Consider the following 26,625-nt stretch of genomic DNA (forward strand, 5'->3'; position numbering starts at 1 on the left):
TCCCTTTGTCTAGGTCTGTTAGGCGTACTAGGACATGTGTCCTCTCTTTTTAGTCCTGCCACCCTGGCCGTCGGCCTCCGTTCTTATGTATCGGCAGAGGCCAGCTCCCGAGTAGTTAGGCGCCCTCCCTCCCAGGTCGGTTAGCCTAACTTCTCGAGGACATTGCTTTCTCTATTTCTGCTTATTCTTTTCCTTTCCCGGTGTTATTTTATCTTTTGCATGCTAGAGACGGTTAGAGGTAGCCTAGGCTACCTCAGTTCGCCTGGTCTGTCCTACCGCGTGGTCCTACCACGCTCACGGCGAACCAGGCGATCACCATGAGCCACCCAGCTCTGTCCCCCTGCTTCTCCCTCCCTACGGGGGGAGTATCGCTCGCTCACGTTGCCACGGCAACCATCCGGGCTCTCTCCCCTCTTCCCCTCTATTTGGGGAGGGTACGGGTGTCAGCAGGGGGACATCTGTGGCTGACTCTTCCTACCGCTCTCACCCTTGGTTCCATGGGGGGGTCTCCTGTGCGCTCGGGCTCAGCTGGCCACCACACTCGGCCGTGCTCAGGCCCCTTCGGGTCCCTTGCCGCTCTCTCTCACCCTGAGTCACCTCCCTTGCCCACCGCGTCAGCGGCGGGTTCCGCTGGCTCCACCAGCTCCTTAGGGGGTTGACGGAGAGAAGCTCCGCTCCATGCATCTATTTACCATTATTTATTCTTGTTATTATTACTACATGTTTTTATGTTCCGCTAGCCGGTGGAGTTCCCGCTCACCAACCGGGTTCTCCTCCTGCCTGTGAATTTTCATTACGGCGGAGCTATGGTCCCCTTAATTATTTATTTATTTACTGGTTTAGCCTACTCATGCTTCTCCCCGCCGTCCTCGTACTCCTCGCTCCGGCGTATAGGCTGGTTACTAGTTTGGTGGAACTCCTTACCCTGGTACAACGGAATTATTCTAACTAGTATACCAGTCCTATTGGACACTCACCACTACAGGAGAACAAGAGAAGGCTAACATCTATGTTAACCACTCCGGTATTCGCCGGCATTTAATATCACTTACTGGACTTAGTCCTGTTAGTCAGTGTTGATACTCGTGTATCTGTTCACTTACAGGCCACCCATTGCCAGGAATCTGGCTGTAGCGCTGTCCTACAGGACCCCTGTGGGCACGAGGTCTGCCGGACCCACGCCGTCTGTGCCATCCGCTACGGGGACATAGAGGTCTGGCACCATGAAGCCTGTTCCATTTGTTATGATCTTGTAGATCAGTTTACCTCCAGTGTAAGTATATGCCGGAGTACAATTGCTATATATTTTTTGACTATACAGGTACAGTCCTAATAAATGATATAACAAGTGATATATTACTCACATAGTTTGTCATATAATTTTTAGCTCCCCTAGCCTAGGGATTACAATAACCCCCTCTTTCAGGCTGCTGCTGCAGCCATACATCCTCGACAAGAATATGGCTGTCCGTATCTTCCCCGGCGGAAAGTCTACCTGCTACGTCAACCCGGCAGCGGCGGCCCCATACATTGCCACCATTCAACATCAGGTGGCTCAGGTACTAGCAGACCTGGGGAACTCAGAAATCGCAGACGACGTGGCAACGCTAAATTTGGACCTAGAACCGATGGCGGTAGGTGAAGCAGGTAGTATGCTAGATGAGGCAAGTTTGTTGGGGGCTCAAGGGCTTCCCTTGGGTCCGTCTGGATCTACTTCCCCTATCCCTTCTACTGCTTCTTTTCAAGGTTTTTCAGAGAGTGAACTTTCGGTTAGGCCGGAGTCCACTCAAACTATCCCTAAGGTGAAAGGGAAGCGTGAGATTAAGACCCTGAAGAAGACGGTGTCTAAAAAGACTACGTCTACTTCGTCTCATAAGTCTCCGGCTCACCATCCCGGAGCAGAGAAGTTGAAGTCTACCTCTTCGCACTCCAAAGGGTCCAGAGGCAAGTCCTCGAGGACAAGGCTCAGCTACCTGCGGATCCTGAGCCTTCGACCTCTACGGGGACACGCCCCAAGACTCCTGCTGTGATCAAGGAACCTAGCCCCTTCGACACGAAAGCATTTACTGCAAGTATCATGCAGCAAATGGGGAACTTTGTTGGGAACCTAGTTCAGGACAAGTTCGAACAGATGTTGACTCACATCTCTTCTTCTTTTGAGGAGTCGGGCCAGTCGATCCGAAACATTTCGGAAAGACTGACCAACCAGGAGAACCTGATGGCAGGTCTCCAAGAGAACCCTTCAGCAGTTCTCCCACAGCCCGGTATGGCGATGCAAGCCATGCCGGACTACAACACCCTCCCTCCTTATACGGCGAGCAACCCATGGAGGGTCTCGTCTTATGCCCCCTTTAAGGACGGAATGCTAGCGTTGGGGGACTGTGGTACTCGAAGGCTTAAGGACTTCGAGTTCCACCCTGCTGACCTGCAGCCCCCCTTCATTGGTTAAGCCCGTCTCACGGAGACAGCGATGAGGAGGGAGGACAGAATACCCAAGGAAACTGTCATTTTCAGCTAAGATCAGGCTCAGAGAGATTGGCTGAGGAACTTAGATGACTGGGATTGCACCAATACCAAGATGCAAGCCTTTAAGAGTCCCTTTACTATCTTTGTGGTGGACGGAGAAACCTCCATTCCGTTCACCACAAAGGTGGCAGAGTTAACTCTCCAGGCCGCTATGAGGGATGAGCCCATGCCTCAACTCCGAGAAACGGAGCCCACATCTCTTCTTCTCCCAGGCACCGAAGATCTTTGGGCAGATCTCCCAGCTACCTTTACAGTAGGAAAACTCAAGCCAGATTGTGCAATAACACAATTTAGCAAAAGGCTTCCCAGGCTCCCAGAAAATCTCATACAGGCTGAATTTGACGCTAGGACCAGGCTAGGAAGGTCTCTAAATACCCTGGTGATGACAGAGGTTTCGGCCGTAACTTACAGCAATGAACCCCTTTTCAAACTGATTGCTAAGTCACAGACACACACGGTGCAATGTGATCTTTATGACTTCGCAATTGCAGGAAACACGTCCTGCAAGAGGCTACCATTCGCCACGAACCGAAGAAGTTGCTCGTAGCTTCCATCTGGGGTGCTGACCTCTTTCCGGAGTCGATAGTCAACTCGGTTCAGCACGAGGCGACAAGACTTAATCAAAGTCTTAAGGTCCGTTGGGGACTTTCGAGTAAGAGGAAGCCTGAATCAACTTCCTCTTCTAAAAAGTTGAAAAAGCCCAGGAAATTCCAACCTTTCCAGGCTACCCAACAGCAGCAGGTGGTACAGGCAGTGCCAGTCTCTCAGGTGGCACAACCCTCCACTTCGAAGAGTCAGTCACAACAGTTCCTCCTACTGACTCCCCAGAGTCAGCCCTCTACCTCTTTTGCAGTATCACCGGCCTTTAATCCAGTTTTTGAAGGCCAAGCTTTCCAACCTTTTAACAGGTTTGGAAGAGGCAGTAGGGCTAGAGGTGCATTTCGCCAAAGAGGCGGCAGAAGAACACCTAGCAGAGGCAAACACTTCCGAGAAGGACGCGGGTCACGACCTGCCCCAAGTCAGTGAGGATCCTCAGGTAGGAGGGAGACTGTTCCACTATCGCCACAGATGGGGGTTCAGCAAATGGGCACAAAGTATTGTGTCCAAAGGACTGGGATGGAGCTGGATCAAGGGCCCTCCTCCATCCAAGACCTTCCTTCAACGGCCAACGTCGGAATTGACGGAGTATGCTCAAGAACTCCTTCAGAAAGGAGCAGTGTGAAAAGTCAGGCATTTCAAGTTTCAAGGTCGCTTGTTCAGCGTGCCAAAGAAAGGCTCAACCAAACAAAGAATAATTTTAGACTTGTCCCGTCTAAACTTATTCATTCGTTGCGACAAGTTCAAAATGCTGACTATCTCCCAGGTGCGGACCTTACTTCCCCGTGGGGCCGTCACCACCTCTATGAATCTTACAGACGCATACTATCATATCCCAGTGGCAAGACACTTCCGCCCGTACCTAGGTTTCAGACTAGGGAAGCAGGCATTCTCCTTCAAAGTAATGCCCTTCGGGTTGAACGTGGCCCCCAGGGTATTCACGAAGATGGCGGAGTCAGTAGTTCAACAATTAAGGTCTCAGGGGATAATGGTAGTCGTGTATCTGGATGATTGGCTTGTTTGGGCAACAACCATCGGAGAATGCCGCAAAGCAATGGTCAAGGTAATACAGTTTCTGGAACATCTGGGGTTCCAAATAAACAAGACCAAGTCCAGGCTAACGCTGGACTCCCGCTTTCAATGGCTCGGCATTCAGTGGGATCTAAACTCCCATACTCTGTCAATTCCGTCGGCCAAAAGGAAAGAAATAGCCAAAGCAACAAAACAATTCCTCAAATGCAAACAAACATCAAGGAGAAACCAAGAAAGAATCCTAGGTTCTCTCCAATTTGCCTCAGTGACAGACGTTCTACTGAAGGCAAAACTAAAAGACATAAACCGGGTCTGGCGCTCGAGAGCAAACAACAAGTCTCGGGACAGATTGTCAGCCATCCCGCCGATTCTCCGCAAACGACTCCGCCCCTGAGCGGAGGTCAAGAATCTATCAAAATCAATTCCTCTTTAATTTCCCCCTCCGGCATTAGTTATACACATGGATGCTTCACTAAGCGGTTGGGAAGGGTACTCTCAGTTCAAAAAAGTACAAGGGACTTGGTCCCCTCAGTTCCGCCAGCTTCACATCAATGTATTAGAAGCTATGGCAGTGTTTCTCACACTGAAGAGACTCCTACCAGCCAAGAAATCACATATCAAGCTGGTATTAGACAGCGCAGTAGTAGTACACTGCATCAACAGAGGAGGATCCAAATCAAGCCATGTGAACCATGTCATGATAGCCATTTTTACATTAGCAGCCAAGTACAAATGGCACCTATCCTCCACTCACCTGGCGTGGGTAAGGAACGTGATAGCAGACGCCCTGTCTCGTTCAGTTCCTCTAGAATCGGAGTGGTCTCTGGACAGGCGTTCATTCCAGTGGATATGCCAAAAGGTTCCAGGACTCCAAGTGGATCTTTTCGCGTCACAGTTGAACCACAAGCTCCCCTGCTATGTGGCTCCCAACCTGGACCCTCTGGCTTATGCACAGACGCCATGGCCATAGATTGGAATCAGTGGAAGAAAGTGTACATCTTTCCTCCAGTGAATCTTCTTCTGAAAGTTCTGAACAAACTCAGGACTTTCAAAGGACAAGTTGCTCTAGTAGCCCCCGATTGGCCCAAGAGCAAGTGGTTCCCACTACTTCTGGAATTGGGTCTCCGACCTCAACAGATTCCGAATCCCAAGCTATCTCAACCAGTACAAACGAGGACTGTGTTCGCTTCCTCAGGAATTCTCAAAACCCTAACTTTATGGACTTCATGAAGTTCGCGGCTAAAAGAGATGCAGACATTGATCCTCAAAACATCCTTTTCCTAGAATGGGATAAAAGAGAATCGACCCTACGTCAGTATGACGCAGCTGTTAAAAAACTAGCCAATTTCCTGAGGGAAACAGAATCTCGAACCATGACTACCAACCTGGCTATCTCCTTCTTCAGATCCTTATTCGAAAAAGGCTTAGCAGCCAGTATACTATTACTACCAATAAGTCAGCTCTAAAGAAAATTTTTCAATTTGGTTTTAAAATAGACTTAACAGACTCCTATTTCTCGTCTATTCCTAGAGCTTGTGCTAGGCTCAGACCAACAGAGAGACCTAGCTCAGTTTCATGGTTCTTAAATGATGTTCTCAAACTGGCTTCAGATACTGATAACGATTCATGTGGCTATATACCCCTCCTAAGGAAAACATTATTTCTTTTAAGTCTGGCTTCAGGAGCTAGGGTATCTGAACTGTCGGCCCTTTCTAGAGATTCGGGCCATATCGAATTTCTTCCATCAGGAGAAGTTCTCCTCTCTCCAGATCGAAAATTTTTGGCCAAAAATGAAGATCCATCAATGAGGTGGGCCCCTTGGAAGATCCTTCCTCTTCCTCAAGACCCCTCTTTATGTCCAGTCACGGCCTTATGAGCCTATCTTTCTAGGACATCTATGAGATCCTCAGGCCCCTTATTTATAAGGGAAAAAGGTGGCACTATTTCCTTGAAAGGAATTAGGCAACAGATCTTGTACTTTATTAAACAAGCCAACCCAGATTCGTTCCCCAAAGTCCACGACATTAGGGCAGTAGCTACCTCAATCAATTATTTCCAACACATGAATTTTGATGATTTGAAAAAGTACACAGGCTGGAAATCGCCGACAGTATTCAGACGCCACTACCTGAAATCCTTAGAATCTCTTAAGTTTCCAGCAGTAGCAGCAGGAAACACAGTTTCTCCTGACTCTGCCTAAGTAGTTTAGTTGTAGATCCAGATCTCCTTTCTACCTGCCTTACTAACATCCTTCCTGTAATCCTGCCACCAGGTTCTACTCTGTTTTGAGCCTTAGCTGCCAAAAAGACCCATAATTGTGATGTTTTCCATATTTTTTTGCTAGGATTACTCACACCTGTAAATAACCTATTATATTGTCTAGTTTTAAGGTTATTGTAAGTTATCATAGATAGTTTACTATAAGTTACCATAAGTTAATTTAAGTATATATATCATATCTTCTGTAATTATAACTTTTAGATTATACTCCTCTAATGTACGCTGTTTTTTCTTATTCCCTTCTGATATTTTAATTTACCACAAGCTTGTGGCCATTTCTCTGGTACTATTTCACGAAGCGACACGGGCTGAGCCCAGAAAAGGAATTTTGACGAAGGAAAAATCTATTTCTGGGCAAGGGCCTGTGTCGCCCAGTGAAATCCCACCCTTCTTTCCACCCACCCTTGGACCCAAGCTTGATTTTCTAACTCCAAGGATGGCCGCTAGAGGCGCTCGTGCTGGCGTTGGGAGCACTAGTAGTAGTAGTTACTGGTTGTGTGCCGTGTATCAGCCCTCTCTAGCAGGGGGATTTTGTAGAAGGATGGATCTAAATGGTAAGAGACCTGTGGTAGTGGTTTCACTCGCCCCAGAAACCATACTGACACCTTTTATATAAGGTGAGCGAGTCAGAATACTCTGACATCCCATTTTAGTTTTTTCTCAGGTAATGTTAGTAATATTTACCTTAGAAATATGTGCTAAAAGGATATTTCACTGGGCGACATGGGCCCTTGCCCAGAAATAGATTTTTCCTTCGTCAAAATCCCTTTATGCGTCTGTGTCCATCCATTACATGACGGGAGAGAAAGTGTATAAGAAAAGGGAAAGGAGGGTGGCCAGTCACACACACTTTTGCAACTGTACATCTTAGACAAGATACTTCCAGTCCCACTAGGGGAACTGGATGAGCTACATAGCTTCAGCTGCCACCAAAGGACCCAAGGAAAAGGGTCGAAGGACCTATGAGCAATGTTTCCCAGTAAAAGGAGGTAAACATAGTTTGTCAAGACCACACAACTGCTCTCAGCACCTGATGAACCGACAGGTGTTTTGGACACCTCTTTCTTGGTCTTGCCAGTACTAATGAAGAGGAGAGTCTTGACCCCCAAGGCCTGAGCTGTCAAGTCCTCTAAGGTAGCACTGCAGCACTTAACTACTTGACTGGACATAGTAGCATCTCATCTGGGTCATTACCAACAAAGTCCTCTAGAGAGGGAATTGAGAAGGGCCCATGGATTCTGAGTCTTTGCTACGAATTCTAGCCAAACAGATCCCAGTCCCCTCGAGTGTTTTACATTACAAGAAAGACCATGGAGTTTGCCTACTTTCTTTGCCAATGCCAGGGTAAACAATAACAAAGTCTTGAGGGTCAGATCCCTGTCTGATGTCTTGTAAGGGCTTGTAAGGTGCACAAGAACAATAGTCGCATACAACTCGGGGCCTGAGTTCTCTGGGAGGGCAAGACTTTTCTAAGCTTCTCATCAGCATAGAGATCTCCCATGAGGAAGAGAGATCAATGCCCTTTAGGTGTAGGATTAGCCCCATGGCGGGCCTATAGCCCTTAAGTGCTGAGACAGAGAGATGCTTCTTTCGGTGAAGGAAGATGAGAAAGTCAGCTACTTACTGAAAAGTAGCTCTGACTGGAGAGAAACCTCTTCCACAACACCAACCACAGAAGATGGCCCATTTCCCTTGATAGATGTCTGTAGAGGATTTCTGAAGGTATCCAGACATCTGTCACTGCTCGGTAAGAAAAGTCATTCACTCGCAAGAGATGCTAGACAGTCTCCAGCCATAAAGATACGAACTCTACAGCTAGGGGAATCTCTTGGAGTTGGTCTTGCAAAGAGGGTTGTGCCAGGGAGGACTCTCCTCTGCTGCCCAAGAGTCTGGGATGACCGAGCAGGACACCAGGAACTTCCTATTGTGTCAGATTACAAACAGGTCTATCACTGGACATCCCCAAAGGTCAAACAACGTTTCCACAACAACTGGTTGTAGAGGCTACTCTATCCCTATCCCTGACCATGGCAGTACATTCCTCTTATCTGGAATGTACCTGGCTGCCAACTCCACCGAGTATGCTACCACCCCAAGTATGCTACCACCCACTCATGCACCTCCACCGTCAACTGATGTGGTTGAAGGAACACCAGGCCCCCTTGCTCGCTGATGTGCACCACTACTGTGGTACTGTTGCTCATCGGAGAGCTGCACCCCTCTATCCTGAAGCAATTGCAGAGCCAAGAAGTCTGCCCTGAGTTCAAGATGTCGATATGGAGGTGCTGGTTGTTCAGATTCCACATACCCAAAGATAGTAACTTCTTGTGTCCCCCATCCGTCCCTTGAGACGTCTGAAAACAGAAGCATCTCGGGAGCGGTGTGTGTAAATGCACTCCTATTGCGAGGTACCTGTTGTCTAGCCACCAGGCTAAGTCCTGTCTCACTTTACTTGAGAGAGGAATGAGAAGGGACAGAGAGTCCCTTGCTTGAGACCAGAACTTCATTCTCCATTGGAGGGAATGAAGTTGAAGCCACCCATGAGGGATCAGTTTCTCCAAGGATGACAGGTGACTGAGAACAACTTACCACATCTGAGTTGGTTACTCCTGCCGAGACAGGAACCATTGTGCTGCCTCCTTAAACCTGCTGATACAGGAGTCTGAGGGAAAGACTCCCACTGTTGCAGATCTATCAACATACCCAGGTATGTTTTCCTCTGCTTGGGTAGGAGATCAGACTTCTCAAAATTTATCACAATGCCTAGGCTGCAACCAAACTTGAGAAGGCAATCTCTGTCCTGTATGACGCATCCCATGCGAGTGGGCCAAGACAACACAAGGGTGAACGCATTTGTAAACACCCGAGGAAGCAGTTGAGAGCCTGAAACACATTGCCCTGAACTGATATACTGTCCTGTCGAGGATAAAGTGGAGGTACTTGCAGGAGGACTGATGGATGGTTATCTGAAAATATACATCCTGCAGGCCCACTGAAAGCATGAAGTTGGACTCTCTAATGGCCATGAACACTGAATGTGTCATTTCCATCTTGAATTAAGTCTTGCAGTTCAGGGAAGAAGGTCTATGACTGATCTTCATCCCCCTGACTTTCTCCATGAGAAAGATCCTATTGTAGAAAAACGGGACCAATTTGTTACAACCAATACAGCACCTTCAGCATCACTTTCACTGCGTCCCCAAAGGGTGAGATCCTTCAGTGGACCGGAAGGCTGGTAAGAGGTGGAGGGGACTCAAAGGGAAGCAAACTTTTGTCCATTAGGGAGGAATGCCACCCCTAGTGTCTTCCTTTCTTACCTGTATCTCCTCTCCTAGGTTGGACGGAAGGTAAAATGGATGTTAACCCATTAATGCCCACAATTGTCTACTGAAGCCTTTGTGTTTTTTTCTTCAGAAACACTTAACTTTGGTCCAAATAACAAGGTTCTACCACCAGAATTAAAATTCTACATGTCTAACCATAGATTTGTGGGTGGCAGGATTTCCTGCCGCTGGGCAGTGGAGTTAACATATTTGCGCAATTTTTTATAAATTCATGTCTAATCGTAAAATGAAGGCAGTGAATTATATCCTGAAGCCTAAGAGGAGTTACTTTATGATCAAACATTCTGAAAACAGAGTAACTTTCATTAACATTAGATGTTATTTTGTGTTGGGGCTCAAAATTTGTAAATAACTTCTCAACCTCGTCAGTTTTCATTCGAGACTATATACCAAACTATAATATTCAAACAAGTGGCTACAAATTAAGTACTCTCATAGGCTTGAGATTATGGTTTTATATGTATATATAAAATATATAAGTATAGATATCAAATATATATGTAATATATATGATATATAAATATATAGTAATCATTAAATGTATATAAATACATATATATATATATATATATATATATAATATATAGATTATATCTATCTAGCTATTATATAATATATCTATACTTACTATATATGATATGTGTGGGTGTGGGTGTGTGTGTGGCAGTGTTTGTGTTTTGTGTGTGTGTGTGTGTATTTAACCATAATCTGAAGCCTATGAGAAAGCTTAATTTGTAACCACTGATTTAAATATTATAGTTTGGTATATACTTTCGAATGTAAACTGATGAGGTGGAGAAGTTATCTACAATTCCGAGCCTCAACACAAAATAACACCTAATGTTAATGAATGTTACTATGTTTTCAGAATGTTTGATCATAGAGTAATTTTTCTTATCTGTTTGAAAAACATAAATTATTCCCTAACACCATATTTATTCTTATTCGTACACACATAATATATTTTTCAGTAGCTAGTTTTCTTGCTTCACGAGATGAAAATGAGCAAAATGTCAAATGCAATGATAAAAACTACTTTGAATCAGTTAATGAATTTTCAAATTGAACATGCTGAATTAGTTGAAAACACTATTTTCTATCAACTTAGATTGTAAATTCTAAGTTTCCCTCATATCATTTAGAAACCTTTGGGAACTTCTCCATACATACTGGGTGCAATGGAACAAAATACATTTTACAGAGAAATGTTGTTCTCCTGGATCAGTCACACATCTAGAATTTGGTTGGTCACCTTTTATGATCTCGTGTTGACACTGTATCTGTGTTGCTTGCTAATCTGGATTCAAGCCTTTACAGAACTGAGTGCTTTGCGGCAAATGCCATAAGGTTTCATTATAGCAATGACTCCATGCTTAGTGATGTCCATAATGCTAATGCTATTCCATAATTTTCAATTACTGGAATGTGATTCTGTAAGCAGAAATTTGGTGATCAACACCACCCGTACGATGTTTATAAACCATAACAGAATCAACATCAGTATGGTTTTTTTTTTTTTTTTTTAAATCTCAAATTTACTCTAAAGTTTGGCTTTTTGTTTTTGACAGTGTCTAATTTTGGTGGATGCAACACTAACGTCTTTATTGTCTTTCTACTTCACAACAGGCATATCCAGTGAAAGTTTCTTGCATATAACCCTTATTTTGCTTCTTAGTTTCTTTTCTAGCCATGAATGGCATTTTTGGTGCCAGTCTTCTCAAATTATCTGCAATAGGGGTAGAAATGTCAGTAAGTTATCATAAGCTAAATGCTGGGTAACTTGGAGGTTTTACCTTACCTACAAAAGACAATCGCATCTGAACCCTGTCAATGTGTAGCGTCAGGAGCATTTGCATAAAAGCTACTTTATGGTTCTGTATGAAGTGAACAAAATTACAAAATTTTGAAACTACACCTTAAGCGTTTACTTTTGATGAAATGTTTATCTCTATGCCTCCTATAATAGGGACCTTAATTTCACGAACATTAAGAATTGCTTTTTTGTACTGTGGTTTACAAAGTTTTTTCGTGTGTTGAAAAAGGGAACGATCATTGTGTTGTCTCCATATTGTCAGAAAACCAATACATACATAAATACATACTTATATATATATTTTATTATATATATATATATATATATATATATATTATATGTATATATATATATATATATATATATATATATATATATGATAGATAGATAGATAGATAGATAGATAGATATAGATAGATAGATTTATATATATATATATATATTATATATATATATATATAGATAGATTTATCTATATAATAGATAGATTTATATCTATATATATATAGATATGATTATATCTATATATATATATATATCTATATATATATAGATATAGATTTTATATCTATATATTATATATAATAATATTATATATATTATATATAGATATATCTATATATATAGTATATATATATATAGATAGATTTATATTATATATTTATAGATAGATTTATATCTTATATTATATATATATATATAGATATATATATATATAGATGATTTATATCTATATATATATATATAGATAGATTTATATCTATATATATATTTAGTATATTATATATCTATATATATATATATATTATATGATATATATGGATATATATTTATATTATATATATCTATATATAGATATATATATATATATGATATATATATTATATATATGATTATATGTATATATACATATATATATATATATATATATATTATCTATATAGATAGATATATATATAGATATATATATATATATATATTATAATTATATTATAATAATATATAATATAGATATATATATATATATATAGATATATATAGATAGATTTATATCTATATATATATATATAGATATATTTATATATATATATATTTATATTTATATAAATTTATATATATATATATATATATGGATATATATATATTATATTAGTAGATTTAGATTTATTTATCTTATATATATATATATATATATTTTATATATATTATATAGATAGCATTTATATCTATATATATATTCTAAGTATAGATTTTATATCTATATATATTATACTACTAAATATATAATCTTATATTATATATATATTATATTATATAATTATATCACTACTATACTTATATTATATATATTATATATTAATACTTATATATAATATATATTATATATCACATACATACATACATACATACATACATACATACATACATACATACATTATACAGTATACTACCTGAAATGTGTTCAAATGTACAAACTAATGTGCTCATGTACACATGTATATATGGATTTATAAGAGCCTATTATTCCAAGTGTGTATGTTTGTTTAGGAGTATTAAGTCCTACATATGGAAAGATTTTCATGAAATTATTTTATAAAAATATTTAGTGAAAAATCCAGGTAGGGCGTATATCTGTTCACAGCAATGCCCAGTGGCAGGAAATCCTGCTACACTAAAAATTTTCTTTCTTGTCTAATTTCAGAATAATGTTACAGCATTCGCTATTGTATTATTCATTAGGTTCATCCTTAGAGCATTGCATTCAACCATATTTATTCATAAAATGCATTTAGTAAGAAGAAGACATACATTCTTTTACAAGGAGGTGACAGTGCTGATTCTGACCTCTTCACTCACAAAAATTTAAAATAACACCAGACTTATATTTGGAGTCCTACGAGAATATGGCTCAGTCAGCAACAAGATTAGACATGTTTGTTAATATGCTAATAGCTGATGAATCTCTGAACTTCCTAGTATTTTGTATAAACCTGTTTAAACTTGCTGGCAGGATTTCCTGCCGCTGGACATTAATGGGTTAATGTGGACCCTTCCTGATGAGGGGCAAAAGAAGGCTGAATATTCCTGCGAGGGCACTTAGAATTCTGGAGTTTCGTAGGCCCTTTCGAGGAAGTGCCGGCCTGACCCAAAGGTCAGGCTACAGTAGCATATGAAGACCTGGTGGTTGTTGTTGTCTGCCCTCCTCCTATCTAGTGCAGCATCCACTTACTTTCTGTTGAAAAGAGAAGTGGATCCCAGCAACAGTCCACTTCTTAAAGTCAGAATCGACTCAGGCCTTGCGAATTTGGTAACCTGGAGGAGAACTACATCTCTCCTCTTGAGAACTAAGTTTGCCCACAGGTTAGCTGTCTGGTGGTGGGCTAGATAGTGAATGTCCTACCTTCAAACAGGAACAGTCTATTAAGGCTAGCTACCTCTTCATTACTGTGCAACGAAGGGGGAGAGATGGTACTAGCTATGGTGGTTGACTAATGATCAAGCCAACAGAGTGCTTGGAAGAGGCCATAGCAGTCAATTCCACTGTCACTGACTCCTAATGTGAGAGGGAGATGCCCTCCGTACGGCTGTTCCAACAACAAACAGACCCGGTTGACCTTTCCAAGGGATTGTAAAACTACTAATGATGAGGGAGAGGTGGAGGAAGTAGCTTAAACAAAAGGCTGGACCTCAGTGAGATGTCACACCCAGAAACAGGAGAATTCACTTGAACCAGGGCCAAATCGGCAAGCTTTGACCAAGGCAGTCTAAACAAAGGTGGGGATTCCTTATGGGCTCCAACGAAAGCTTTGAGACCCAACAGAAACACATCATGGGAAGCCAAGGTCTCTTGCATTAGATCGTTGTACTGACAAATCAGTCTAACAGTCTCAACATACAACCTCTGCAGTTCAGGGGTATGTATCCGTGTCCTTGGGGAGAGGACCTGATCCATCCAAGTCATGGTCTTCCTGATCTCTACTCTCTCTGCAGGAGAGACACCTTCCTCAGAACCCGAGATGAAGGCCATCAACAATCATCAACCCATGATGATGATCGTTGCATGGGACTGGGAGATCGGAACTTGTCATACAAACATGAATGGGGGTTGTCTCAGGGGGAGCAAAGACGCTCACATGAATGTGCATGAAGCTATCCCAAGGAGAGTAGGTCCACTCACACGAATGTGAACGAGGACTGCCCCTGGGCGAGCGATTGCGAGATTGTGGCCTGTCCCAACAATGTGCTGCAATCCTCTTCAAGGCTGTGGCCTCTACATAAGTATGAAGAAGATTGAACGGTTGACCTCCTCAATGCTTTCCCAGTTGAGCAGACTCGAAAATTGGCATCACTGTCTTGGGGCCCTATTCTTAAAGTAGGCATGTCAGGCCTCATGAAGCCACGCCTCGAGTCACAAAACTTGCAAGGGGTGGGGGCAGCGCCTGCATGCTCACACTCTCGATAGGCCATGCCTCATTCTGTGGACTGTGAGCACTTACCGGAGCCGCACAGGTCCGTTGGTCCCCAGGCAAAAGAATCTGGTGGCACGGGTCAGGGAGACCCACGCATATGGAACATCCAAGGCATTGGGGTGTGCAACAAATTATGTTGCTGCATGGGGTCTAGAGAGGGATGAGATTCCAGGTAAAATCCTTGGTGCCCCATGCAGCAGAAGGTTCTTTACCAGACCTGGGAGGTGACTTCTAACATCCTTGGATGTCAGTGACCATGGGAGACACATGGACATGGCTCGATGTGGCTTACCCGAGCACCTGTTGCTCTCGCACTGTGGAAATCCAAAGAGACCCATGACGTGGGTTCCTTGTCCGGAGATATGGGAGAACCAGCAAGAGATGTCATTGTGTTACGAACTGACTAGAGAGGTCAGCTTCAGGTTCGATATTATTATAAACAAAAAGAATTCAACACCAACAGTTGAAACTGGGGATACAAATATAGAAAGAAACACTAATACAACAAAGGTTTATTTACAAGCTTACTAGCAAAGATAAATGTAGAATGGTGTCTCCTATTTGCATAAAAAAGGTAAAATCTTACACTGCATGAGCTGGGGGAACAGCGAGGTAATGAAAGTACTTGCCGACCAGTTTTGCAACTCGAAGCGATGGCTTCACAAAAGGAGAACTCTAATAGTAGATGCCTTCTTGCCTCCGTATTGCAGAAAATAATGTCTACTTTTGATACTTGAAGGGCAGGAACTCCCCAAAACCTCTAGCAGAACGTTTCGTCTCTGAAGTCTTGCTCAACGTCGAAATAACTTGGTCGTTCACTCCTGAAGACGACTTGACCAGAATTTGACCAATTCTTGAGCGCCTTTTTCGCTCTGATCCTTCATCCTTCTTCTCTTATCTCACTCTGATGATCTCTGCATCTCTCACTGATAATCTGATCTGTGGCTCTTACTGATGATCTCTTACTCTGTGACTAACTGATGATCTGCCTTCTCCTACTTCGTCCGTCGTATTTATACGGCATTCTGGGGGCGGGGCCTACGGCGAGCATCACAGACTCCTGAGATTACGGGAACGATTTAGAAGAATCTCGACGGAATATTGCATCATATTTCACTGCGTTTCTCACGACACTTAGGCGCGTGTTGCGCTCCACAACACACCCGACGATTCTAGAACAACCACGAGAACAGACGCCTCCAACACAGGCGCAAATGCCTCCTTGCTGCAGAATTTCTCGAAGATGCATTTTCCTTTCCCTTTATCTTTCTTTGCTATACAGCAATTACCATTACACGTCCCCCCAAAAAGAGAAAAAAATGAAATCAACTGATTTTATTTTTTTCTAAAGAGAAACAAGAATTAAACAGCAGGGGAACAATTCTGCATAAAGCTTTAATCCAATCAAACACGCACGCTTCTCCACTCACACACTCATCCGTTCAAAGAGGCTATTAGCTATCACATTATCCTTTTCTCTTACTTTTTCTGTTTTCTGATCTCTGATTAAAACTTTGAAATGCTAAAACACCTCTTGTGTTTTCTCAAAACTAATTTCTCTCAGTAACACTGTCACATCTAACACTGGCGGTGGCCATGGTACGGGGCGTTCTTTATAATTCTGAAGCAAGTTTACATTTACTGACTTTGCTCTACTCTTACCCACATTAATTCCATAATGTGCATTTCCCCTCTCCTCTAACACTGAAAAAGGACCTTCAAACTTATAAGGCAAAGTGGAACCTTCTTTCTGGACTAGTACTAAAACTTTATCTCTTACACAGACATTTCTCTCTTTTGCTCTAAGATCATCTTTCCGTTTAGTCTCCCCTTGACTCCCGTTTTCCTTCGCTAGTTGCCAACCATCTCTTAAATTGTTTTTATAATACTCAAGATTAGTTATGTAATCTTCTCTACCCTTACTTCTTGACAAAGGTCCGACCATATTGATAAATACATTCTCAAAAGATTCACCTACTAAAGGAATATTACACAATGGAACTCTGGGAATTACTTGGTTTGGTTTCCCGGCAATTTGGTATTCATGACAGCTTAAAACATACATCTTTCCGTCATTTTTCATTTTAGGCCAAAAGTACGCCTTACTAATAGACCTGAAAGTTTTATTTACTCCTAAATGTCCTTGCTCATCATGTGCTAACTTCAAAACTAGTTCACGAAGCTTCCTAGGAACCACTAATTGTTCAGTGATTTCCCCTTTACTACCTGACTTAGGACTAACATAACGACACAAAACTTCGTCCTTTAAACAAAAAGTTTCCTTACACACATCATCGAGGTCATCATCCAGCTCACACTAAAAAATTTGGGTTAGTGTCTCATCCTCACTCTGCAACTTGACTAGCTCATCCTTATTCACGAGGTTAGCGCCTAATTCATCACCGTAATTAGTACTAGATACCAGTACATATACTACGTTACTCTCGACAGCTACACCTTCCTTTTGGCTATCACTTTCAACAATCGAGTTAGGTCTCTCAGCCATATTCATGCCAAGATCAACCTTGCTAACTCTATCACACTCGTTCGAATCCATGAACAAATTATGACCGTAGTCTATGTATGTATCTAAACCCGACCTAGTTACTACCATTTCAGGCACTGGAATATCCCTCACAACAGGATTCACATTCTTGGATAAAGCTAAGTCATTACCAACAATAATATCAACGCCATCAACGGGCAAACTGTCAACCACTGCAAGTTTCACTTCTGACACTACCTGACTTTCTAAATTCGACTTCAACTACCTGACTTTCTAAATTCAACTTCAACAAAGGACAAAGAACACAAGTGTTAGGAAATCCATCTAACATGACTTTTTCTTCCATGTTGATTTCTGCCCTGTTCGGCACACTCTCTCTCCTAATCAGTGAGACAGCAGCTCCTGTGTCTCGAAGCAAGAAAACTTTTCTCGAACACACTCCTCCAAGAGAGGAAACTACGCCTTCTGACAGAAATTCACCCAAAAATTTCTTAGTTTCTCTCATCACGTCATTCCTACTTGATGAAAGTTTAACTAGAGACACTGGTTTCTTACCGTCCTTCCTTTCTACTGCACATTTTCTTGCTAAATGCCCTTTCCCATTAACCCTCTTACGCCGATTGGACGTATTAAACGTCGAGTCAAAATGTCTCCCGTATGCCGATTGGACGTATCATACGTCGGCTCAAAAAAGTTTTTTTAAAAATTCGCGGAAAAATACTTATAGGCCTACCAGCCGAAAACTTTTGTATCACGCGCCTTGGGGGATGCTGGGAGTTCACGGATCAAGGCGTTGTTTTGTTTACAATCGCTACGCAGGCGCGCAAGCGCGAATTTCTTTCTTATCGCACTAAAAAGTATCAGTGACACATCTCGGAAATTATTTCGTCACTTTGACATAATTATTGCACCATTTTAAATTATCCTTTACATGAAGTATTATATATGAAAATGTGCGCAATTTCATGCACAATACAACTAAAAAATACTCATGATTGTAGCTTTTATCAGTTTTGAAATATTTTCATATAAATAACTATAAGTGCAAAAATTTCAACCTTCGGTCAACTTTGACTCTACAGAAATGGTCGAGAAACGCAATTGTAAGCTAAAACTCTTACATTATAGTAATATTCAATCATTTGCCTTCATTTTGCAACAAATTGGACGTCTCTAGCACAATATTTCGATTTATGGTGAATTTATGAAAAAACTTTTTCCTTACGTTCGTGCGATAACTCTTCCGATAAATTTTTTCGTGCGATTGTCCTAATGTTTGCACCCTTTTAAATTTGCCGTTACATAAAGTTTTATATATGGAAATGTGCGCAATTTCCTGCACAATACAACAAAAAACAACCCATGGTTGTATCTTTTATCAGTTTTGAAATATTTTCATATAAATAACGTTAAGTGCAAAAATTTAAACTTTCGGTCAACTTTGACTCTACCGAAATGGTCGAAAAACGCAATTGTACGCTAAAACTCTTATATTCTAGTAATATTCAATCATTTACCTTCATTTTGCAACGACTTGGAAGTCTCTAGCACAATATTTCGATTTATGGTGAATTTATGAAAAAAAAAACATTACGTTCGCGCGGTAACTTCCGAAAAAATCAGAATTTTTTTGTGCGATTATCGAAATGTTTGCACCATTTAAAATTAGCTGTTACATAAAGTTTTATATATGAAAATGTGCGTAATTTCATGTAGAATACAACTAAAAATGATTGAAGGTTGTAGCTTTTCTCTTTTTTCGAAATATTTGCATATAAATCACGATAAATAGAAAAAAAAACCACGTTCGGTCAAATTTGACTCTACCGAAATAGTTGAAAAACGCAATTGTAAGCTAAAACTCTTACGGCCTAGTAATATTCTGTCATTTTTCTTCATTTTGAAACAAATTTGAAGTCTCTAAAACAATATTGTGATTTATGGTGAAATTTTGAAAAATATATTTACCTTCACTCCGCGCGCCGATTCGCGGCCGCAAGTCTCCGAAATACGTACATGGCATTATCCTAATATTTGCTCCTTTTCATATTAGCCTTTTTATAGAGTTTCATATATCAAAATGTGCGCAAATTCATGAAGAATACAATAAAAAATAATTGAAGGTTGTAGCTTTTTCCATCTTCGAAATATGTCCATATAAAAAAATATATATATTAAAATTTCGACATTCGGTCAAATTTAACTCGTCCGAAATGGTCGAAATCTGCAATTCTAATCTAAAACTCTTACAGTATCGTAATATTCAATCATTTTTCTTAATTTTGAAACAAATTGGAAGTCTTTAGAACATTATTTAGAATTACGGTGAATTTTTGAAAATAACATTTTTTTACGTCCGCTCGTTACGAATTCGTACATCATTTTGTGATAATATTTTTCCGGTGTTGCTTTTATTGTTTTACAATGGATTATATAGCAAAATGATCGCAATTTAGTGTACAATACAACGCAAAAAAAAGTAACTGGTTAGCTTTGACCGTTTTCTGCACAGCGTGATTTGAATACAATTATGTATGAATTTTTTTTTTCGCTACCATATATCGCATTATTTACATATGATAATGATATTATTTTTCATTTCTGATAGTTGCATTCTAAACTTCAGGCAATGACAAAAAAAGGAGCCAAAAATGAACTCTTAATCTTCAAAAGTACGCGCGCTGTAATTTTTTGAAAAAATTATTTTTTCCACTTCCGCGCTCACTCCAAACCAGGCCCGGCATACGGGAGACGTTTTGATTTTTAGGGCTCCGGCGTAAGAGGGTTAATTCTGAGCCATTAGATGCCATTTTACTCTTACAAACTTCAGACGTATGACCTGGTTTTCCGCATATATAACAGGAATAGTCACTTTTACTCGCATTGCTATTACTAGAACTGAAACCTTTACTGTTTTGTACTCTACCAGACGAAGGATCATTTCGTTTCTTACTAACACTCAAATTATGAGTTAGACTATATTCGTCAGCTAGCCTAGTTGCTCCTGCGAAAGATACTTCTCGCCTATCTTCTATATAAAGCTTAATCTCAGGGGATACTTTATCTTTGAAGTTTTCTAACAACACTAAGTTCTTCAAAATATCAGAATCCTCAATCTTAGCAGAAGTTAACCAATCAGAAAACAGCCTTTCTAACTTCTTAACCTATTCTACATAGGTAATATTTTCATCCTTTCTCAAATTTCTAAATTTCTTATGGTGCACCTCTGGTACTAACCTGTACGCGCTAAGAACAGTTTCTTTCACGATATCATAAATATCACATTCCTCCTTAGACTTGCAACTATACACAGTAAGCGCCCTAGCACTCAAAACTGACTGTAAATATAAAGTCCACATTTCTTTAGGAGAACCTACTCTTTCCATTAACTTCTCAAAACACATTAAATATTTAGTTACATCTTCCTCATCAAACTATGGTACTAATTTCAGCACTGCACTCATACCTAACCTATCAGCTTTGTTTTCGTTCTCACCTGTCTGACTGTTACGAGTACTTTCCCTTAACCGAACAATTTCCAACTCATGCATATGTTCTTTCTCTCTTTCTTCCTGCTGCATTACCAACATTTCTCTCTCTTGCTGCATTTTCATTACTTCTCTCTCAGCCGCTCTTTCATCTCTCTCATACTTTTCTCTTTCTTTTCAACATACTCACGGAGATCATTCATCTCTAGACCTAGTAGCTTACTCGACTCAATAAACTCTTTCATCATCTCACTCATTCTGGTTCTTTCTATATTCTCCCTGTTTCAAACTGTTAAAGCTGAATATTACTGGCCAAGGTCGCCACAATGTTACGAACCGACTAAAGAGGTCCGCTTCAGGTTCGATATTATTATAAACAAAAAAAATTCAACACCAACAGTTGAAACTGGGGATACGAATATAGAAAGAAACACTAATACAACAATGGTTTATTTACAAGCTTACTAACAAAGATAAATGCAGAATGGTGTCTCCTATTTACATACCACAAGTAAAATCTTACAATGCGTGAACTGGGGAAACAGTGGGTTAATGCGAATACTTGCTGGCCAGTTTTGTGACTCGAAGATCTATGCTTGAAGGTAAAATCTTACACTGCATGAACTGGGGGAACAGGGAGGTAATGAAAGTACTTTCCGACCAGTTTTGCAACTCGAAGCGATGGCTTCACAAAAGGAGAATTCAAATGGTAGATGCCTTCTTGCCTCCGTATTGCAGAAAATAATGTCTACTCGTGATACTTGAAGGGCAGGAACTCCCCAAAACCTCTAGCAGAACATTTCTTCTCTGAAGTCTTGCTCAACGTTGAAATAACTCGGTCGTCCACTCCTGAAGACGACTTGACCAGAATTCGACCAATTCTCGAGCACCTTTTTCTCTCTGATCCTTCGTCCTTCTTCCCTTATCTCACTGATGATCTCTGCTGCTGATCTTTCACTGATAATCTGATCTGTGGCTCTTACTGATGATTTCTTACTCTGTGACTAACTGATGATCTGCCTTCTCCTACTTCGTCCATCTTATTTTTACGCCATTCTGGCGTCACAGCTAGAGTCACAGACTCCCAAGATTACAGGAACAATTTAGAAGAATCTCGACGGAATATTGCATCATATTTCGCTGCGTTTCTCACGACACTTAGGCGCGTGTTGCACTCCACAACACACCCGACGATTCAGAATAACCACGAGAACAGGCGCCTCCAACACGGGCACGAATGCCTCCTTGCTGCAGAATTTCTCGAAGATGCGTTTTCCTTTCCCTTTATCTTTCTTTGCTATACAGCAATTACCATTACACATTGACCATGAGTGGGCCTACATGCCTTCTTACAGTCAGGAGAAGCAACATTCTTCGCTTGTTCTGTCCACATATAGGAACTTTAGAGGGAAAAGGCAAAGAGGCAAGGACAGGAGATGAAGATGATGATGATGAAGACGACGACGATGATGACAAAGATGAATGGTGCCTCATCCTTTACTTCTTATGATCACACTTGTACTTCTTCAAAACTTCCAGAAGATCCTTTGAAGCTTGGATGTCAATGGGATAGGAGAGTGGTAGACAATTGTGGGAGCTGTGACCATAGTCATGGTTCCTGTCAACACAGTAACTGAGGCCAAAGTCCCAGTTACTGACACAGTGGTGGCAGGAGACAACTTGGTGGCACTAAGGTGTGCAATCAGACCCTGCACCGAGGGCTCCCCAAGAAGGCTTAGGAAAGGCCAAAGATCCCAAAGGTCATCAAAGTCTTGAACTCTCCTAGACTTGAAAAAGACTGGGTAGAAATGACTGCCTCCCTTTAATCTGACAGCAAATGCTCCCCTCTGAGCAAACAGAAGCAGCCCTCAGCCATTGGATAGGCACCCACCCTCCCACGCAAACCAACAGGAGAGTGTAGGGGAGTAACCTCTCCCTTAGAAGGGGTAGCAGCAAGAGGTAGTCGCATTAGGAGAGAAGGAACTAACCAGTGTCTTCGGAGGAGAATACCCCTCCGAAGATGGACAGGAAGCGTTCCTCTTGTATCTCCTCTCCCTAGCGAAAAGCATCCACTGCTCTGGGGACCAAATACGACACTCATCACGATCATCAAACGAGCACTCTTGTATGAAACATTTTGTAAAACCAAATGCGGGTCAGTATCAATGGGGGCAAAAGGAAGCAGTTGCAACGTTACCCAACACCAGGACACAACCTTTGAGCTTGCTTATCAGCTGGCTTACATGATTCTTGGGTTTGGTTATCCATGACCAAGACAGAACAAAATATCCATAGATAAAGCACACTATCACCACAGAAAAATGGTGGGAAAAAGCCAGAGCTTAAGCAAAGCATAGAATAGCTGGCTAACATTGGCTAACATCGGGCAAAGGAGGAGAGTACTTTAAGTCTCTGAACAAGGATATTGGGCAAGTAGATGAATTGCTCAGCAGCGGGAGGTGGTGAGAGTACCCCTCGCCCCTCCCACTGGTAGTTAAATACCAAACCTTGTTGTATTAAAATAGCCTGCTCCAGTTTGCACTGAAGGCAATTCGATTTTAAGATAGTTGGCAGATAGATGTCTGAGGGTATAGGTGTTGCTGGTATCATGAAAATGCTCCTCTTGTTTTGTCTTGAGATCATTGCAGAATACAATTTGGACATATAATTAACTAGTTTTACATTATAAAAACTGCATTCTCTTGCAAGTATTAGTTTAAAAATGCATTAATTGTAATTTTTGTATTTCCAGATTTCGTAAGAATTTTCCAATTCTTTTGGAGGAGGAGCAAGCTATTTGTCCTGAAGGTCCAAATTATCTTACAGTGCAAGCCCCACCGTCAAAGTTACCTGAACGTCACTTATGTGCTGTGTGTGGATTTCCTGCTCCTTATACTTGCATACCATGTGGCTCTCGCTACTGTACGGTTAAGTGTCTCAATACTCATCAAGATACTCGATGTCTTAAGTGGACGGCCTGATTTTCATCATTGGCTATACCTCAGATATTGATTGTTTGTGAATCTTAATAATCAAGTAACTAATATTAAGAGCATGAAACTGATAGAAAAAAATATGTTTGGAAAGGCAACTTCTTATAATTAAACAACATGCAATTTATAGAAATTGAATTGTATTTTACCTAGTAACAGTAATTACTGGAAAGCTGAATAAGGCAAGTGATAAATGTGCTAATTTCAACAATCTGTTGACTTCAGGTAACCAATATTTCCCTGTCGTGTGTTCTTTATCATTTATGTGTAGTATAAAATAATTTCATTTATACTTCATATTGCTTTGCTATGTATGTACCTGGAAAACGCATTTCAGTTGAAGAATGGGAAAAAGGATGAAAAGCTTAGACTACTCCATTTCTAATTTCTCTGCAAGATATGAATGCCAACCAGCAGAGGGAACCAATCAAGAGAATGCTGCTTGCATTGAAACTGGAAATTTTTATGGTTTTGAAGAGTTAGAGACTGGAAAGGCAAGGAGATTAAACAAACACAGGTGCTTCATTTTAAGGCAGGAGGAAGAGACAAACTTATTTGAAGGCTTTAAAGAAGCAGAAGTAATTAAAGCTAGAAAAACAAACTTGAAAAAAGTCACTCATCTTAGAGGTCTCCAAAAACATGAAACTAATAAACATACACCACATTATGTTGCCAAGAAAATCCCTGGACTTCTGAATCTTGGAAATACCTGCTATATGAACTCAGTAATGCAATGCCTCAACTGTGTAGAACCTCTGGTAAAATATTTTACAGAAGGGACCTACCATAGTGACATTTACTCTATGAGTAAATATGGAGGCACCCTGGCAAGGGAAGTGGGAGCTGCACTAGAAGCAATGAACAATGGAATATACAGTCCCATTGCATTGCAGGATCTGAAATCTGTAATTGGAAATCTCCACTTTCCCTTTCGGGGATCTCGGCAGCATGATTCTCATGAATTCCTTCTGTTTCTTCTAAGCTGGTTGCATGAGGATCTAAGAGGTGGAACTATGCCATTCTTGCAAGATACTCAAGATTGTATGTTAGAAGATGTAGAAAACAATGAGTCTTCTGTTATATGCTCACTCTTCCAAGGCGAAAATCGGCATAGGATCATTTGTAATACTTGCCAATATGAACCCCTTTCCTATGAACCATTTACCATTATGTCTTTATCATTACCTTTTAGTGGAGGTTGTACACTGGCTGACTTACTTCAGAACACCTATATGGATAGCTGCATTGATTATAAGTGTCCAAGATGCAAAACACAAGGAAAGGGCACTCGTAAATCTGACATCAGAAAGCTGCCTCCTGTACTAGTCCTACATTTAAACCGGTTTGATTATAACATCTCTGCAAGGAAGAAGCAAAATTATGTTGATTTTCCTTTGGAAAATCTGAGTTTGGTAGAACATGCCACATCCACAAAAAGGGGCTCCACTCAGTATAATCTATGTGGTGTATCTAACCACTATGGAAGTCTGAATGCTGGACACTACACTAGTTTTTGTAAATCATATGATAGCAAATTCTGGTACAGATGTGATGATCAAAATGTCACCAAATTAAGAACATCAGTAAAAACTTCTGCTGCATATTTATTGTTTTATGAATCAGTCCATATCAACAATATGAATCTTCAGTAATGTTACTGAAGCCATGCAGTTGGAATTCAAAGGTATGAAGCTGATTTTTGTGCATCAGAAAAGCAGAAGGCCATGGATGTGAAGCACTGCTTCCTTCCATTTGACAAGTGGACAGTCATATCCCTCATTTCCCAAATGTTGTAGTCCACATTTCTCCAGACATTTCATTAATCCCTTCATACCTTTATTTCATCTCCAGCATTTGTCATCATGTAGTCTTCCTGATAAGAATCCATGTTCCATGCAAGCCAAGAGGATTAGAACCAGTTATCATTCTCAATGGGACTGGCACATCAGCAGAATGTATCATATCATGGCTTCCAACCTGTAGGATAAGAGGCCAGTTGTGGGTTTGCTTAATTGGTTACTTTCATGGAGTAGAACTAGATTTTCTAGTCAGGTAATTTGATAAAATCAAGATATAAGAGGATTTTGTAGGAAATCATTGTACTTAAATCACCCCAAAATTACTTATTGTAATATGTAACCAACTGGTAACTTAGCAATTAACTTAGTTGGTACCATAACTGCCATGATCTTCATTAAAGGGTGCTCTCTTTAGGTTAAATGTAGAACTATGGAAATGTGCATACTTTCCCTATCAGATGTTGTCTTGTGGATGTACAATACATTCTAGAAATATTTCTTGTATTAGAAAATAATGTCTTGCAATAAATTTTTTAATAATGCCATGTAAGGCTCTTAAATCTTCCATTTCTACAGAAATATATATTTCTACCTTTGTGGTACTAGTGTGCATGGATGAAAAATTGACTTTTAAGACAATCATGAATGTATATCAAAAGTCTTGAGTCTTTATAATTACATTTACTGTAGTATCTCAAAAGTCTTTAGTCTTTATGATTACGTTTATTGTAGTACGTATCTATTTTAAAACAGTAACTAATGAAGTTATTTAAGACA

The 26,625-nt window shown here is 40.6% G+C and overlaps 2 protein-coding genes across 3 annotated transcripts in view; both read left to right on the forward strand.

Annotated features, from left to right (window-relative positions):
- The window catches only part of LOC135221761 (zinc finger HIT domain-containing protein 1-like), a 143,638-nt gene extending 119,601 nt beyond the window's left edge, over positions 1-24,037 (forward strand). For both annotated transcript variants that reach the window (XM_064259577.1, XM_064259576.1), the window contains one exon: positions 23,809-24,037. In XM_064259577.1, the coding sequence (XP_064115647.1) occupies positions 23,809-24,037 (229 nt within the window). The remainder of the gene's footprint in view (positions 1-23,808) is intronic.
- A 356-nt stretch (positions 24,038-24,393) lies between these two features.
- LOC135221760 (ubiquitin carboxyl-terminal hydrolase 8-like) lies at positions 24,394-26,393 on the forward strand. Its single transcript, XM_064259575.1, has one exon. It carries the CDS (start codon positions 24,394-24,396, stop codon positions 25,699-25,701), a length of 1,308 nt encoding a protein of 435 aa, XP_064115645.1. The 3' UTR covers positions 25,702-26,393.
- Positions 26,394-26,625: the final 232 nt, after the last annotated feature.

The sequence above is a fragment of the Macrobrachium nipponense genome, chromosome 3, assembly GCF_015104395.2.
Source record: "Macrobrachium nipponense isolate FS-2020 chromosome 3, ASM1510439v2, whole genome shotgun sequence".
Lineage (NCBI taxonomy): Eukaryota > Metazoa > Arthropoda > Malacostraca > Decapoda > Palaemonidae > Macrobrachium > Macrobrachium nipponense.

Excerpts from the sequence above, each read along its gene's own strand:
- LOC135221760 (XM_064259575.1), top strand. The coding sequence starts at position 24,394 with ATGGGAAAAAGGATGAAAAGCTTAGACTACTCCATTTCTAATTTCTCT.